The 17,736-nt window shown below is 33.3% G+C and overlaps 1 protein-coding gene across 7 annotated transcripts in view; it reads left to right on the forward strand.

Moving 5' to 3' along the window:
• Positions 1–17,736, forward strand: part of LOC129917979 (teneurin-m) — a 666,088-nt gene that overhangs the window by 603,553 nt on the left and 44,799 nt on the right. For 6 of the 7 annotated variants that reach the window (XM_055998249.1, XM_055998248.1, XM_055998250.1 and 3 more), the window contains one exon: positions 9,816–9,998. The exons of the other annotated variant lie outside the window; for it this stretch is intronic. In XM_055998249.1, the coding sequence (XP_055854224.1) occupies positions 9,816–9,998 (183 nt within the window). The remainder of the gene's footprint in view (positions 1–9,815; positions 9,999–17,736) is intronic. 7 annotated transcript variants of the gene reach the window in all.

Raw genomic sequence — 17,736 nt, forward strand, 5'->3', positions numbered from 1 at the left:
GGCACAATTATGATGATGGACAGATATGGGATAAATTTGACTGATGCCACCGAAAATAAAAATTATCAAACTGGGCTAGGGTATAACACTGTGACATCATAGAAGCGTTATAGGAATAAATGGGATTTGAAGAAGCGCTTCTTTAAGAGTTTCATCAGCAAGCAAATGCAGGCGATTGATGGGACTTTAAGGGCTGTCAAAATGAGGTTTTTTTTTCTTCTCATTCTTTTTGTTTTCGTTTCTTTTTTTTTTAATGGTTGTATCGAAAGAGGGTGGTATAGTTAAAGTGTACTCTCTCAAAAACGTTTCTTCTTCATTTTTGATTGATGAAAGATAAACAAGTTATGGGAAGAAAGAGAGATGAGAAATTATATTGAAAATGTGGGGCAAGCTGTGTTTTTGGTGGTTGTTTGGTGAAGTTAAGTAAAGTGATGCCATCATAAGCAGCGCCACAGTCTAGTTTTGGTTGACTCAGCAGGCAAAAAAATAAAGAAGAAATATATATAAACCCAGCCTAGTAATCTCGAATTGTAATGATGATTAATTGCCCGAAGCTGTAGCCCATCTATACGTCGATTACAAGAAACCCAATTAATTATTTTTTTTTTGTTCATTCTTTTTTTCTTGTTTTATACTTATCCCGACCCGAGTTCGATTTTTGGTCAGAAAAAAAGAAAAAATCTTTCTTGGGTCTAATAGAGGTGACGGAGTTAATTGTTTTCTTACATCTCTCCCGACAAAACGCTCTTTGGGTGAACCTCTTCTATAAGAGAGCCATAATATAAAAATAATAGAGAAAACAAAAAAAAAACTGGAAAAGGAATTTACTAATTAAACCCCAGTCTTAGCGGTTCTATAAATGGATCTTTTTAAAAGATTATTTTTATTTTTTTCTGTACACAGAAGAGGTTTGTCTGTTTTAGTAACGGCGTTACTATATATAAATTTATTTTCAAGTCTATAATTGTATATTTGTATGTTTGCCCAAAAACTCATAATTTAAGTAGAACGAAAAGCCTCCGGAGATCAATCAATGTTTAAGAAACTTGACTGATGGAGTGCGAAAATTGGCGTCAATGAGTCAAAAAGATTTTGTCTACACTCTTTGTTTGGCGTCGTTGTTGTCGTTGGCGTTCGTCTCCAAGATTGTTGATTAATATGAAAAATTTTAATTTATAGGTTTAGTGAACTTTTTTGAAAGGTTCATTGGTATCTGAAACAATTTTTAAATACCTATGTTTATTTAAAGGAGTCGTTATAAGCATGCTTAAAATGAGTAGATATTAAAGCTTGAATGTTTCGTTGGGCGCCATTTTTCATATTTTTGTAGGTAGTTTATTATAATTTATGGTTAGTTCCTTAACTGCATTAAATTGGTTCAGCTTTTTTTAAACAAGTGCAGATTTCAAGTGTAGATTTTGTTCATTCTTTTCCCACGTTGGGCGCCACTTTGAAAAAATAGCACACTAGGTTTGTTATTAAGTTCTTATCTGTCAAAAACTAAACTTGGCAGTCGACATTTTTCGATCTTGGCTATTCAAGAAAACCAAACTTAACTTACGTTGGGCGCCACTTTTCATATATTTTCTTCCTTTACTATTTTTTTTTTTTTTTTCAATTTTTATGATAAAGGTTGTCAACCAACAAAAATGCGATTTTTTGATAAAACAAATTCCACAGAAGGAATCTTGCGTTGGGCGCCATTTTTTCATACCCAGATTACTCGAGAATTCACTCTGCAACCATATTGAATGTTTAACTTATTTGACAGCTGCTGTCATATGTCAAAAAAATCCTCATTTAACAAATAGTTTTGCTCATAGTGATTTTCTAAGTTTACTAAAGCAAAACAAAAAAAAAAAAAACACTCAAACGCAATCTAAGCTAAACACTTCAAGCATCTTTTATTCTTCCACTACGAGTATTAGTACATATTTCAACGTCTCAACCATTTTTGTATTGTTTTCAGTGATTCTGTTTTCTCAAGTAAAACAATCTTTATCTACCACTTGAAACAAAACACCCATCAGTAAAAGGGCTTTGCACACCCTTTTTTATGTGGGTGTTTGGTGTTCGTGTTCATGTTGTATAATGATGATGGTGTGTATTCTACTATGTCAAAAACCAAAACCACAGAAGAGCCATTAATACTTGACGGTAGCCTAAGGCTCATTAATCGCGATTACTCGAAACACTCTCTTCAACGGAAAAAAAAAAAAAATAAACCAACCCCAACCACCATCATAGTCATCAGTTATAGGTATAGTTATACAACCTCAAAGCAAAAAGTACGAAGACTCTACTACTTTTAGTGGAGAGGGTTGCTTTAGCAACTATACACCCATCGATAAAGTAACCAATGGAAACTTAACGAGTTGAAATGTCAAGCACCTTAAAGAAGGTTAAAAAGACTTGGATTTTTCCTTGTAAGTTAGTTTATATGTATGTAATGTGGGTTTACATTGTACAGTAGAAAGTTCACCCTCTAAAACCTACCTGTTCTAGTTTCAATTTTTCTTTCGTTTTTTCTTATACTTTTGTTTTTTTTGTTGGTTGGTAATTTGAAGTGTAAGTTCTTTCGCCTACCCTTCTTCTCTTTGCTTCACTTTTTCTTAACGTATTTGGACCCCTTTTTGCAATCAACACCCGCAACGAATTGTTTTGGTATTTGCGGGTTAGAGAGAAGGGGTGTCGTCTTAGTAGTCGTCGTCAAGACGTCAAGTCAAGAGCGTATGCTATACAATATCTTCCTTTTCGATTAAATATTATTTGACCGAAATAGTTTCATGGCGAGAAAGTTCAATTTCAAAGCTCTGAGTAGGAGGGAGTTTTTATATTCGTGGGAACTCATATGCTTGCAACCATCATCAGAAGTGGAATGACCTCCATCCTGCAGTACTAGATTTCTTAAACCTACCTACACACTCTATATGTTGTTGGGGTTATTTGCCGCTAGAATGCACTACTTGGCAGAGGGTCAAAATGTTGGCCAAGCTAATATCTTTTTATGTCACTATTTTACTGGGTTGTAATTTTATATATGTTTGAAATTCTGAGTAATGCATCAAACTAAACAATCTCTCTCTCCATCTCTCTCTGATGATGATGAAGATGCTTCCTGGTAGATGGCGGTGGAGGAGGTAGAAAGAAGGTTCTTTTTCATTAAATTAATGAGAATGCTCAAAATAACTCAAGGAACCTTTACATTTTTTTCCTTATTTTCGTTTTGTTTTCTTCTCTCAGAGAGATGCTAACTCTAATTGGAAAATATTACGCCACAGGAAAGTTTTGGCGCTGCAACCTACTTCAAAAATTGTATATAGTTATGAATGTCAAAACTATTTGGCATTGGAGTCGTTTTTTGCTTCTTTTATTTTTTTATGTTCGCTCATCTTGGAAGAAAATTGTTATCAAAATGAGAAAACTTTGGCCTAGTTTTTTTTTCGGGTCGTAAATTTATTACCCGAAAATTTTCTTAGCGAGTACAAGGGTAAATGGATGGTTATGGAGGAGAATAGCAAAAACATTGCCAGCCAGGTAAGTAAGATGGTTGTGAGAGGAGAGGAGTACTCCCGAAAAACGCAAAACTCATGGGGGTGAAAGTTCAGGTTATAGTCATCAGGGTACAATTTAAGCCTTTTGCGGAAAGCCATAATGTAAAGTGTTTCTGTGTTCTTCCTGCGTCACGACGACGACGACGAAGAGGTTGTCGTTGTCGTCGACAACGCATTAACAAAGACACTACACAAGCTCCAAATGCAATGCAAAAGGATGTTGATGATGAGCAAAAAGGGTATAAAGATACGTGCTCTGAAGGTGCCTTTGTATAACAATCGTTATATAGGTCGGGTTTCCTTCAAATATATTCTGTTATAATCAGACTCGTTAGATGTATATACGAACGAGTAAATGACTGTGATATATTTGAGTTTATATATTTATATAAGAATCTTTGTGTATAAGTTCTTCTTATTTCATGGTTGAATAATCGTAGCGTCATGTTTTTGGAAAATTGATATAAGTACCTATACAAGTCTAATGGGATTATTCGAGTGAAGGAAAAGATTAAATGCCTTTTCTCTCTCTCTGTGTGATTCGAGAGTTTGTATTCTTGCTTTGGTTAAGGTTTATTTTTTTTTTGGAAAGTACTTTACACAAGATGCCACCGCAAAATCAATTAAGTTCACCCCCAATCGGTTTACCACACACTAATTCACCACACTCACTCAAACACACTCTGTGCAAAAAAAAAATAAAACGAAAGACATCACTGAGAAGGGAATTGATATGGGCTTAGAAAAGCTTAGAAGTATAACCACAAAAAGAAGAGGAAGCAGCTGACAAAGACGAAGATACGAAGAATATGAAAATTCAAAATTAGAAGAGCTTAAAGATGACAATTTTAAACGAAAACATTTTATATTGGATTTTTATTTTTTCTAATTTTATAAATTTTAGGAATAAAATTCGTTTCAATGAACTTATTGGGGAAGTTATAATCAAGTTGGAAGGACACAAATCAAGGCCACATAATGCATCAGAATCCAATTATACTTTTTTTGATTAAAAAATTTTAATTGAGTTCGTCCAAAAAAGGGTTGAACTTTTACTCAAATCTTATTTGGCGTTGGGCGCCATTTTATGTAATTATTTTAAGATTTTTAATAACATTGCATCATCATCTCAGAAATCTAGTTAGTTTTGAATGTTTCCAACGTCGTTTGTTGATGAACTGCAAAATATAAATAAAAGTGAATTTTGCGTTGGGCGCCAATTTTTTTAATTTTATGACAGTTTATGGCAAAATACAAAAGCAAGTAATTTTGTTTTGCAATACATATTTATTTAGCAAAAAAATCACAACTGAATTTGTTAGTTCGTCTGCATTAAACAAATATAAGCCTTCACTCAAACCAAGTTCTGCGTTGGGCGCCACTTTTTATTTTTGTACAATAGTTAATATTTTTTTCGCAGTATGCTCTTGTTATTGCACAAGAACTTTCACAGAAGAATTTTTCAATTTATTTTTATAAACTGGATTTTTTTATTGAAGGTGAGTTTTGCATTGGGCGCCATTTTTCTTATTTTAATGATATTTTTTTGCCTTTTACGCCTCATGTTTAAATTTAGGTTAGTGGGTAGACCTTTTTTTCCATTTTATATTGATCATATCAGAATTTAAGCTTGAATCTGGTTTCACGTTGGGCGCCATTTTTCATAATCAAGCTTTAATGATGTTTGGTCGATTTATCCCCCATTTTCTTGTTTAATTTACTCAAAACAGCATCTCTTGTTAGTCTTTTGTCTTTGCAAAAGTCCCCCCATAACTTTTCTATTTAAGTGAATAAGTAGAAATAAAACTTTCACACCCTTAATTTCAGTTCTTCTTTCACTATATTTCAAGTGTATTTCAAGCGTACATTGCATAGATTAATATAGTAAAATAGGTTACATGGTATCCATTTGAAGAAAAGAAAAGGTGGAGTAGAATAGTATAGCACTACAATACAAGTGACAAATGACATTAGTCTGACATTGACACAGATATCAACAGACAATGAGCTAAAAATGAACTATACGAGTATGTTATAGAAAGAGGGGGTAATGTTGCATGCACTATAGTTATCTTCGTTTCGTCTCCTCCATCGTCGTTGTCGTTTGGTTTAAGTTTCATCAATTTTCCCTTATTTGACATGACAATCACATCCAATCCCCCATCTCACAACACACATGCACACGTTTTTAGTGCGGCAAAATGTCCTTATTCTTTTCTTGATTCTTTTGTGATGTGTCGTTGTTGATTTGCCTGGGCCCATATATTCTATACCAGAATCAGAAACAGGTACTTTGTGTTGTATATTTTGGCTAACCTCCACCTTTGGATTTCTCTGGTGTGACGTATAAATGTCACGAATAAGGTTGATAGGTATGGGATACGGCTTAAGATAGAAAAAATAAGGGAGGTGTATTATAAAGAGAGCGAGAGCAATAGTATAAGTAAATATTGACAAACTACTTAGAACTTTCGGCTTTTGCTCGTCCCGTTTCTTTCTTCTTTTTTATTTCACATCATTGTAATGTACCTTATGTAACCTGTCGAAAAAGGAAGAAAGAATAAAAGAATATAGTCCCTGGGATGTCAGTCAGTGTTATGCTATGTGGGTCTTACACGTTATGGCATCATAGAGGATTCTATACTCTATACCCGCATCAAAATGTGTCAGTCCCTTTGTGTATGATTTTTTTGTTTCTTTTTATATTTTGTAGATGAGACGTGCATTTCGTGATGTGAATTGAATAATTTTATCATCATCAAAACAAAAAACAAAAAAAAAAGTTCGGTGAAACTTTTTACATTCAGGGAGGTCGGTTATATAAAGTCTTTTGGTTCGTGGTGGCTGTCCAAGGAAGAAAAAATAACAAAATCAAAAAACCTAAGAAGCGGGGAGCCGCACGGATGTAATTTGGTGGAATTTTAAATCGGAGCGCAACATATCTACATACACCACACTAACATGACGCCCACATGACGCTACCTGAGTCTGTGCATATATGTGGACGTTTGCTACTCTAATTTATGCATAATAATTGTATAAAGGAGGAAATCGTATTTCCTTTTTTTTTTGTATCTTTCTTCAGTTTTGGGGGGAATTTGATCTGCGTGGAAGTTTTTTTTTTTTATTTTTGCGGGAGTTTGACTTCCATATTCAATCTTAACTCTACCATAGTCCCCCATATTAGAGGGTATAATCAATGAACCGTATAAAACGTATAGGAAGGTATACCTCTAACATAAGACGCGACACAGGAGAGAGAAGTATATGTATGTTCAAAATTCATGCAAGAAATCGACGACGACTTGACTGTAGGCGTTATTCGGGAGTTTAATGAAGGCAATCAACTCGAGGGGAAAATGTTCGTTGATTGGCGAGTTAGTTTTGCCCGTCAGAGATATTAAAGATTTTGCTGCTGGATGCTGGTGCTTGAACTGCATACAATAACTCGTGCTAGGATCTTTAAGTTGTTGTTTTGAATGCGAATTCAAAACATTATATGTGGTGCGTTTAGTGGCCATTTCGAATGACTTTAACTGCACGGTTGCAGCCATTTGAATGAATGTTAAGTGGACGTCATTAAAACACAAAGAAATATTGCAACATTGTTGTTTGAAAAACAGATGACCAATATCTATACCGTTTTGCGGAAGCTTGGGGGACTTAAAAATTTTTGTTTTAAGGGAATAAAAAACGCCCATTCACGATTTTTGAAAGATCCTATAACAATGAAGTAATCATGAACTTTCTGTGCAGAATTTCTTTGTTTCGAAGTATAATTTACTATGTACCGTTATTTCAATACATCTGCTATAACAGTAAATTTTAATTTAATTGAATTGACAGTTCTGACGTTTCATGTGTGTTTATCTTGACCAAGTCTCTGTTTTCATTAATATCAAATATTCTGTTGGGCGCCACTTTTCATATTTTGAACAGTTTTTTTTTTATCAAGTTTGGCAGACAAATGTTTGAATCTTATCTTGATCAAGTGGATAATTCATTCTAAGAAAAAATAGAATGTTTTCGTTGGGCGCCACTTTTTTAAATTTGTGTTTATTTATGATATTTTACCATTGTTTGAAACAAATCATTGGAAAACAAGAAAACATCTTGGTCTTAACTGACATCTTTAATTCAAAAATGGTTTTACGTTGGGCGCCACTTATAACATTTTATGATAATTTATAAGATTTTGAAGTCATATTACAAAAATATCATATTACAAAAGGCATTTTTTTAAATTCTATCTTATACAACTGCCAATTCCCTCTCAAATGAAATCTCGCGTTGGGCGCCATTTTTCAATTTTTGGAAATTTATTATAATTCGTTTTGTTTTTTTTTTTCACAAATTCAATTCAAATGTATACATTGTTTTCATTCTCTCTTAATCGTCTTTAAATTTCTCATCAAAGAAGATCCAGCGTTGGGCGCCACTTTTTATATTTTTCAACTCACTTCTGCACAAAAAATTAAAAAACAGAATCACTTCAAAAAGCTTACATAACTTTGTGAATATCATAAGAAAACTTTCATTTAGATTTTCTAACGCTATTACAGCCCTCCTCTCAAAAAAAAAAATCTTCGTTACCGTTAAAAAAAAAAAGAAAAAAAACTTCAAAATAACCACGAAAATCCTCTTTTAATTCCGTTTGGTCTGAAAATTGCCAGAGTGGATCTAAGCCTATAAAGGGCTTACAATTTTCTATTCGACTGAAAATTTATTATTATCCCGTTGAATATTTTTGAATATCATCAACGGTGATTTTAACCAAAAGCATCTCGCATATATTCGAGAGTATAGGTATATACTCTCGTACAAAATATCATATAAACCTAAAGCTGCTCCTTGTCTCTGGATGTGCTGCTGTGGCTGTGGGGGCTCTTTTTTTTATTTTTCTGTATTTTTGGTTCATTCTCGTTTAATCGTATCTCTCAGTAGTCTGTCTGTATATTTCTTTTCTCTTATATAGTTAAGTCTGTTGTATAGAGTAATACTGCTGAATATGGCAAATTGGATTACTCGGATGAGAAGGGCAACAAAAAAAAAAGTTTTTTTTTAGTACTTTTTTTTCGCTTTTTAATATTTAAATTTGTCAATTCTCCCACTTCTAGATATTCGGTTCGTTTGTCAACTCATCAACATTGATTGAATTGCCAGATGCAAAAGAATAGAATAGACAAAAAAAAACACACACACCACGAAAATAATAACAATAAGAATGAAAAAGAGTTTTAATTTGACAGTAGATGGCGCCCAAAAAAAAAAAATCCTTTAAAGGATTAAAATCCTTGCACAACATCACAACGGCGGGGCTAAAAACCAGAACTGAACACAAAAAAAGGGTGACATAACCTCTAAGCAAGTTTAAAATACACTCCAAGTGACACTGCAACAAGGGAATAAATAATTTCGTTGGCATCCTAGTTCTTCTCCACTCCACTCACTCCAAGATTCTGCTTTTGCTCTTGTTGTAACCGCAAATAGGATTTAGTGTCTACTACAATGAGCGACACAGTTCTAGAACGCGGAGAGTGAAAGAGAAAGAGAGAGAGAGAGAGAGATGAGGATCTATAAAAGCAGTACAGTACAATACAAACCTTGTCTTTAGGGGGTAAACACAATGTATGTTTGCTAGAAAATAGTACTGCTGCCGACGGCAGTGGGTGAGATGTGTCGGTGATGGCGTAAGGTTAATCCAAAGGAATTCATTTATCCTTCGCTACTTATTCTCTTTCATTTCAATTTTTTTTTTTTTTTGCTAGTTTTTTTTTTTTGTTGTTGTTGTCTTTTCTTTTATTTTCACAAGAAGATATGCTGCTCTTTTCTTTGCAATGCGATGTCGTCTCTTTTATTATTCATTGCGATAGCTTTTGTAAGAAGCTTATCTAGTCAGAGCCAATCCAGCCAGAGCCAAAGCCAAAGCCAGCGCCAGCTAACCAGCCAGCTTCAGTGCTCTTCTCATGTCTTCTACTGTACGACAAGTGTTATTACTCTGTTGCAAATGAAATGTTAGCTTTTGTTTGTTTTTTTTTTTTTTTTTTCTTGTTGAATTTAGTAGTGTTGGCATCACACAAAAAAAAATACAAAAATCCAACCGAAAAAAAGACCAAACACTGCTCTGGTTAGGAAAGACAGAATTAAGAAATGAAACAATGAATTTTATTAAAACAAAACAAACTAGTAGCTATGTAGTTAGTTTTTTTTTTTTTGAAAAAGAATCCTATAAAACAATTGTATTGTATTTTCTTTTTGCAGGCTGTCTCCTTGAAGGAGTTACGCCATCGGCACCACCGGATGTCCCACCGAGGAATCCAACAATGAATCGAATGAATAATGGTCGTTTAGCTGGTAACCCAAGTGATTTGGGAGTAGATTTTGAGCCATCGTGTTTGGTACGAACGCCATCGGGCAACGTTTACATTCCTAGCGGTAATTTAAGTAAGTAGATTTTATTTATTTTTTATTTTACTTTATTTTTTTGAGTCGATATGTAAGGAAATAAGAAGTATTTTATTACCCAAGGCTCTTTGTGGGAATTTTTCTAATATTTAAAATGAGATATAAAAGTATTAGTTCTGTGGGGGTTTTCATACTTTTTTTCATACTTTCTTAGTCCTCTACGTATGTTGCAATTAAGACATTTACATTTATCTGTCTTTTTAACTATTAAACTCACGTTGGGCGCCATTTTGAAGTTATGAAAAAGAACCTACTATTGAGTACTAAGCTGCGTTTTGCAACTGTTAAAGTGTCGTTTACTCATTTGCAAATTAACTGCTTAAGATCTCACATTGGGCGCCACTTTTTACTTTTGTTTCGAAACAATTTCTCTTTTGTATCTTTGCGTCAAAATGACAAAGTTCTATTTAAATTTCTTTATTGGGTGCCACTTTATTAAAAATTAATTATTTCAGATCTCACGTTGGGCGCCACTTTTTTAAAAGCTATTTTAAACCCTATTCTCTGTGACTGGGTTTGTTGAATTTGAGTAAATTTATCCAAAAATTGCATCTCTAGCTTCATTTGGTTCTAAATCTAACGGTGAGCCATTGTCTCTTTATTCTTTTTAATCTCACGTTGGGCGCCATTTTTGAAAGTTGTTTCAAATTATATTTTATGTGTCTAGATTTGTAAGACTTACACGAATTCAAACTTTCAGTTCTAGATTTCACGTTGGGCGCCACTTAAACTTATTAAATAGAACCAAGTTCAAACCGTTAACATTTATTAACCAATTTCCAAATGCAATGTGCTTTGTTATTGTTATCGTTGTCCATTGTCCTTTTATTTGCACAGTAATTTTTTTTTTATCTCACGTTGGGCGCCAATATTAAAAAATTCAAGTTATCTTTTAAGTGCCTATGTTTCATTTTCACGATTTCCCAATCAATCAAATAGCATAACTCTCCTAATTTAAAAATTTCTACTTTAGATCCCATGTTGGGCGCCACTTTTCAGTTATATTAAGTAGGCTTTTATGGTATTTGAGGGACATTGTTCTATGCTTTCCGCAAAAAAAAAAAACACTGAACAAAACATAAAAAAATGACACAAAATGTCAACTTAACATCTATTTAATGTCAATTGCATTCAAGTGTCACTCTTTACTTTCACTCGATTTCACTTGAACGATTTTTTTTTTCTCTCATCATCAAAACATATTTCCACCCTCTCGCAAAACATAAACCTCATAGATTCAATACAAAAAAAAAAAAAAAAAACTGAATAAAAACTCAAACTCTAAATTTCAGCTGTCAATGTCAATTAATTGCAAGTAGATATCTGAATTTCTCTTCATTATGCCCTCCTCATAATTCCTTCAAAGCGTATACATTTTTTTTTATTTTTGTGCAAATTTGCATTCTCTACCTCTTCTTCTGCGCCATATCCCCATACTGTGCCGCAACAGTCTGCCACTCCTTTAGTGCTTGGGAAAAATAATATGCAAAAAAAGTATAGTGCAACGAGAGAATAGTACAATAATAAATTATAATATCCCCCTTTTTCATCCATTTTTTACGACCTTCTAGTAGATTCATATTTTTTTTTTTTTTGCCAATCTATATTTTTTTTGTATTCTGTGCGATGGGATAGAGTCTATGGTGCACTATGCAAACTAGCCGTTAGGTGCATACGGATTTATAGCGCATTATTCATCCTGGCATAGAGGGAAAATATTTAAATCCCAGCCTAGAAATCCAACCACAGGCATTTTACTTTTCTACCATAAGTTTTTTTCGTACGTACCGAGATAGGTGTACAAATATAGAGATTCCGCCAATAGCATGCATGGAAAGAATAAAAAAAAATAGAGTCCTGAAAAATATACACACAATAATCCAGTTTCGTCCTATTTTCCTTATATCGTATTTTTTTTTCCTTATATCGTATATTTTTTTTTTTTTTGCTTGCCTGTATTTATTTATTTTTTTATTCCTCTCATCTGTGCATCGCACACTTGAAAACAAATTGAAAAGTCAACCAATTCACAACGTATGGAGAACAACGATGCAACGAGATCTGTGCCTTGATGCAGTACCTACCCTAGCCTAGCATCAAAGTAACTTGCCTCCCAGCGCCCTCTGCCGCCACCCTCACTTTTTACACCCTTTTGGCCATCTCTCTATACTCTCTATGCCACTCACTTAATAAAGGGGGGATAAAAATCCATATATACATATTTAGTTGTAAAATAAAAATGAAAGAAGTAAAAAAAAATGATGATAAAAAGCCGACTGAACAAACAAAATAAGAGCCAAAAAATGTAAAGAAAATCCCATTCACACAATATTTTCCATATTGGCATATTTTTATAAATTGCTGTGCTATTTTTTTTTTTTTTTACTTTTTTTTGCAATTTTCATTGCATACCCATAGTAGTACACATATAAACACCATGGAGCAAACTATCTACCAATGGCTTTATTAAGCTTCAGGGGGCGATGATAAATAATCCAGAAAATGGTAAAAAAAAAAGAAAAACTACAAAACGAACTTTGCAGACTTAACTGAGTGAATGTGTGTGTATGAGTAGATTTACATTCCCTTGGCGTTCACTTTTATTTCACCTGAAAGTATGCTACAAAAATACCTCTCTCTACATATCTATACAGAAATTTATATACTATACACACTCTTGGCAAAAAAAAAAGCCTATAAGTATGTGGCACTTAACCAATTTAAAGCTCTCGAGTGTTCCCTTTTAGCTTGGTTCTGATGCTTTGCCCCCACCTCCCCTATACTCTTGGAACTCTCTCATCCAAAAGGACTGTAAATCCTGTTTTTATTCGCAAAGCCAAACTATACATTTACTATATGCACGTGTGGATATATGTATGTATATTAAACGAGAGGAGTCTCTTTTTTTGAAAGCATTCAGCTGATGTTGCTGCTTCTTTAACCCCAGCCAACCCAACGTTCCATTCAACCTATCCAAACTAAAAACCATAGTATACTTTTAGGAGTTATATATTTTTTGGGCAAATCGATAACCACACACAATCATTCATACACTCTTTTACACACAAACAAAAATATATATATTCTATGCCATAGTCAATGTGTGCCAAACAATGGCATGTTGCCTCCATTTTTGTTTTTTTTTGCTTGTTTTTTTGTTGTTTTTCTCCAATTCAATGATGCTCTGTATATATGTCTATGATGCTTTTGTGTCATTTTAAATGACATGTGGCCTTTGCAAAGCTTTAAGTTGATCTTTGTATGTGCATTTTGTGCTGCGTTTACACATTCACTATCCAAAGCTTAGGTCATCGTTCGTCGTCGTTTGTAGAATTATGTTTTGAAACAAAAACAAAAAAACAACACTACAGAAATGGACAACACACAAACTGAATTGTTGATAAATGCTTGGTACAGCAGAAATTTTGTATGAACAAAGAAAAACAGTTGAAACAACATACAAAACAAAAAAAACTATAACGTTTCAACCCAATCTAGTACACAGAAAACGCTTTTCATAGGTACCTACCTACAATTTAGATTGCAATTTGAACTCGCTTAGATTTCTGTATATTGTTTTAAAATGGCAAGGGTTGTTAGTATTAGTGTGCACAATAACATCCTATCGTGAAATATTTAAAGTTTTTGGCAGAGTGATTTTATAGGGACTGTGGCAGGAGGACGAAGCAGAATTGTAAATAAAACTTCAAGTTGCAGCAGGATAATATTGTCTGTGATCTATGTGAAAATATTTTCCCTGAATAAATAGCTAAACTAAAATAATGATGATAGAGAACTTATTGTTACTTGTTTGTGTATTGTGTGTGTGTGTGTGTAATGTTGTTTTAGTTAGTGATTTGATGTTTGCATTGATGAAAGTGGATGTTTAGTCATTGGAAGTTTGTTCTTGTTTCAATTTGCACAATTATCTAAGCAATTCAGCTAATTAACAAAAAAAAAAAAATAGTTAAATGGAGCCCAACGGTGGACGAAAGCTTTGAAACTAATCAAAATTCTGATAAACATAAGCAAATATCTGAGATGCGTCACTTAGAATTCAGGAATGTTTAAGATTTACTTCAATGTTGTATCAACGTTTGACAACAAGAAAAACCGATTCTACGTAAGGCGCCATTTATTATAAACCACTCTTCACTTTTAAAACATTAGTGAATTAAATAGTTTAAAAAAGTACGTTGTTTGCCAACTGAGTTTTACATTTTCTCAGCTTATGATTCTCCTTGAACGAATTGTGTCTCCCCCATATAAAAGGTTCACATTGGGCGCCATTTTCACTATAAATTACGATGCAAATATTACTTTCAATTGGAATTGATTGATTCGGGAGACATTTGTAGCTTAAACTTTGGAAATAAGTTGAGTTATTTTATGGTTTTCTTTGGTGCAATTTAGACTAATAAAATAAGTATGGTCTCACGTTGGGCGCCACTCATAATAAATTTTGATGATTCTTATTTAATCAACATAAAATTCTATACTAACCTATTTACCTATTTTCCCTTTAACCATGTGCTTCTTTATTTTTTTCAAAGAATGAATTTCTTTATGTCTATAAAAAGACTGAAAGTGTCCCGCATTGGGCGCCATTTAGTTCATTCTTTCAATATATAGAAATATAGACTTTTAAAGTATTAAGAAACATTTACCACTTAGAGAAAACTTAAATTACCTATTCTTTATGTTCAAAAAATTGAACACAAGAATACTCTTGTTCAATATAACAAACAAAACAATGACAATTCCCTACATTAACAAAAAAAAAACTTAAAAAAAAAAAGAAAGAAAAGCCCATTACCTCTGTATATCTTTCTTGTCTTACTAGCCTACATCTGACTAATGGAAGTAGTCTCATATATTCAAAAGACATCAAATTCCCCAGTCGAAAACAAACGCACAAAAGTATACTTTGAAATAAAAAAAAAAAATAAAAAAAAAAAGAAATATGAATAACAAACGATGATGATGATGATGAAAATGTGCAAAAGATTCCATGCATATTGTCACCTTTTCTGGAAGACAAAATACATTCAGCGCAATTTTGAAAAAATACAAAAACAAAAACAACCATAAGGCAAAAAATAAAGGCAAACACGATGTCCTTCGTCCTTTTGTGGATTTCAAGCAGAAATAAAAAAGTAAAAAAAAAAACAAAAAACAAATACAATCTTTATCCAAAGCTTTATAATATGCTTTCTCTCGTCCCTATGCCTTTAAAAAAAACTAACAAGCTGAAACATAGCTAGCGCACAGTAGCTACACATATCTCCTCTCAGAACTGACTTAAATAAAACCTAACATCTAAATACACGCAGCGCATTTCTAAACATTTTTATATATATTTTTTTTTTTTTACTTTTTTACTTTCTTTTGGCCTCCACTTGTTTTTTTTTTTTTTTAATAAAAAAAAAATAAAAACAAGAAGAAATATAAAAATACAAAAAAAAAAATATTCATGGAAAAAAGAAAAGTCGAAGAAAGAAACATAAAGCTAACACGTTCACCGCCCCCTAGGGGCCTCCACTGGCGTTTTCTCTTGTTGTTGTGTGTTGTGTATAGAAGAGAAGGCGTTTTAGATAAAATGTTTGAAAAAAGCACCGGATTTTCGAGATTTACATCAAAACTTTAGCAAATATATGCAAAAAATATACAAACACACACAATTTGATCTTCTTTCTACTTGCGACCGTAGACGACGACTCTCTGTTCCACCACTACCACCGCCGCCGCCATTCTTCAAGCGCCTAGGCCCCCAGGGGCTGTAGAAAAAAAAAGGGGATGTCGACAAAAATAAAAAAAAAATAATGAAAAAGCAAAAAACAACGGTTACGAAAGAAGAAAGCAAAAAAAAAAAAAGTAACTCTCGAAATTTTTATTTTGCTTCTACAAAACAAGACGAGTAACAAAAATAAGAAACAAGTCTAAAAGTTGAGGGAGGGGGAGAGGTTTGGTTAGAGAATAGGCAAAAAAAAAATGTCCTTTTTTCCATACCCCACACCCACATGAAGGGTGTACTATGAGATAAGGCATCTTGGTTGCTTAAAGACTCCCCCGGGGAGATTTTGCAAAAGCAAACGTAAAACAGTTTCTATTTTCATACCATTGAGATCCTTTTTTTTTTATTTCCAACCAACTTCTACGTCCTTTTTCCGTTTAAAGTAAAAAAGGAAGTGTATAAAGGATGTTTAAATGTATGTATGAAATGTGTGCAGGAATGCGACACTAGCGACAAACACAAAAGTGTGAGAGGATAATGCACTGTAGTACTGTGTACATGGCGGTGATGGTTACGGTAACGCTAACGGTACTACGCTCAATATACATGAATTTACCTTTGCCGTTTTATTTTTGTGTCTCCTTTCGATAATGACACCAAGGAAATGACTCCTTAAAGGCATGTTTGTGTTGTTGGCATTGGATTATTATTTTATGCTGGTAAAAGAAAAAGTGCGGAATACCGCGAAGAAATCGCATTTCCTTACTTAAAAATCACTCTCTAGGTCTGTCTAAGTTGTGAAAAAATAAGGACATCACATAAGGCACATCCTTGTGAAGGTGCCATAGAGGGGTAATTGCTTTACCAGGAACATACAACACAACACAAAACATACTTATACACAACACATACCGATACTTATCTTTTTTTGTAAAAAAAAAAAGTCGCCTGAAAATATGCAACAAGACGAAAGAGAGAGAAAAAACTGCACTGTACATTTTAAATATACATGTAAATATGTTAATTAAGGATATACGTTCAGCTCAGGATATGAATTATATCTTTTATATAATGCATTCAAGGATATATACTACGCATGAATAATTACTCGAACTTGAAAAAAAACTGAAGGAATTTTCTTTCATATACAAAAGAAATTAAAGCAAAAAAAAAGTACGACAAGTTGGTGGGCGGTAATTAATGCATATGCATAGGCGAAACGGAACCGCATCCATTTGCCGTCACATCCGCCACAGATTGGTGGTTAAGTTATGCACTAAAAAAAAGGAACAAAAAGCAGTAAAAAACAAAAAAAAAAAAAACAAGTACGACGTATATACATTATAAATAATTAGTGAGTAACACACAAAACATAGAAAATGTACCGTTAAAGGACTGGCGAACAGGAAAATATTCAAATGCTCTCTCTCCTTGCCTTATGCTACTAAATGCAAATAATATATTCAGCTGAAATTCCTTCATTATAAGCACACATCATGCACGTTGACGATGATGATGACGACAAAAAAAAAACAACAACAACAAGAAGAACGTTCATTCCTAACCTATACCTACTTTGCTGCTCTTTGTTTAGCAGAATGTTATGATGACGTAGAGTCTTAAACCTTCCAGCCCCAGCACTCTAAATATACATATTCATTCAAAGTTTTTTTTTTTTTTTTTTGTTTTTGCTTGTATTTTGTTTTGTTTTGTTATGTTTTGTATATGCTTGTATATTGCTGTGTTGCTCATATGTAGAGAAATGCAACTTACTTGACTGATGATTCGAAGGAAGAGTCACAAGACTTGTGTGTGGCATTGAATATATGCGGCGGTGGCGGAAGCATACATAATTTTGAAAATAATATGCAAACAAGAACTAGAAGAAGAGGATTGAATTGTCCTTATAGTCGTAGGTTTGCGGATGATTTGATGTTAGATGTTGGTTGAGTACTTAAAGGCATACTGTTGTATGATGATGAT

The sequence above is a fragment of the Episyrphus balteatus genome, chromosome 4 (genome assembly GCF_945859705.1).
Source record: "Episyrphus balteatus chromosome 4, idEpiBalt1.1, whole genome shotgun sequence".
NCBI lineage: Eukaryota > Metazoa > Arthropoda > Insecta > Diptera > Syrphidae > Episyrphus > Episyrphus balteatus.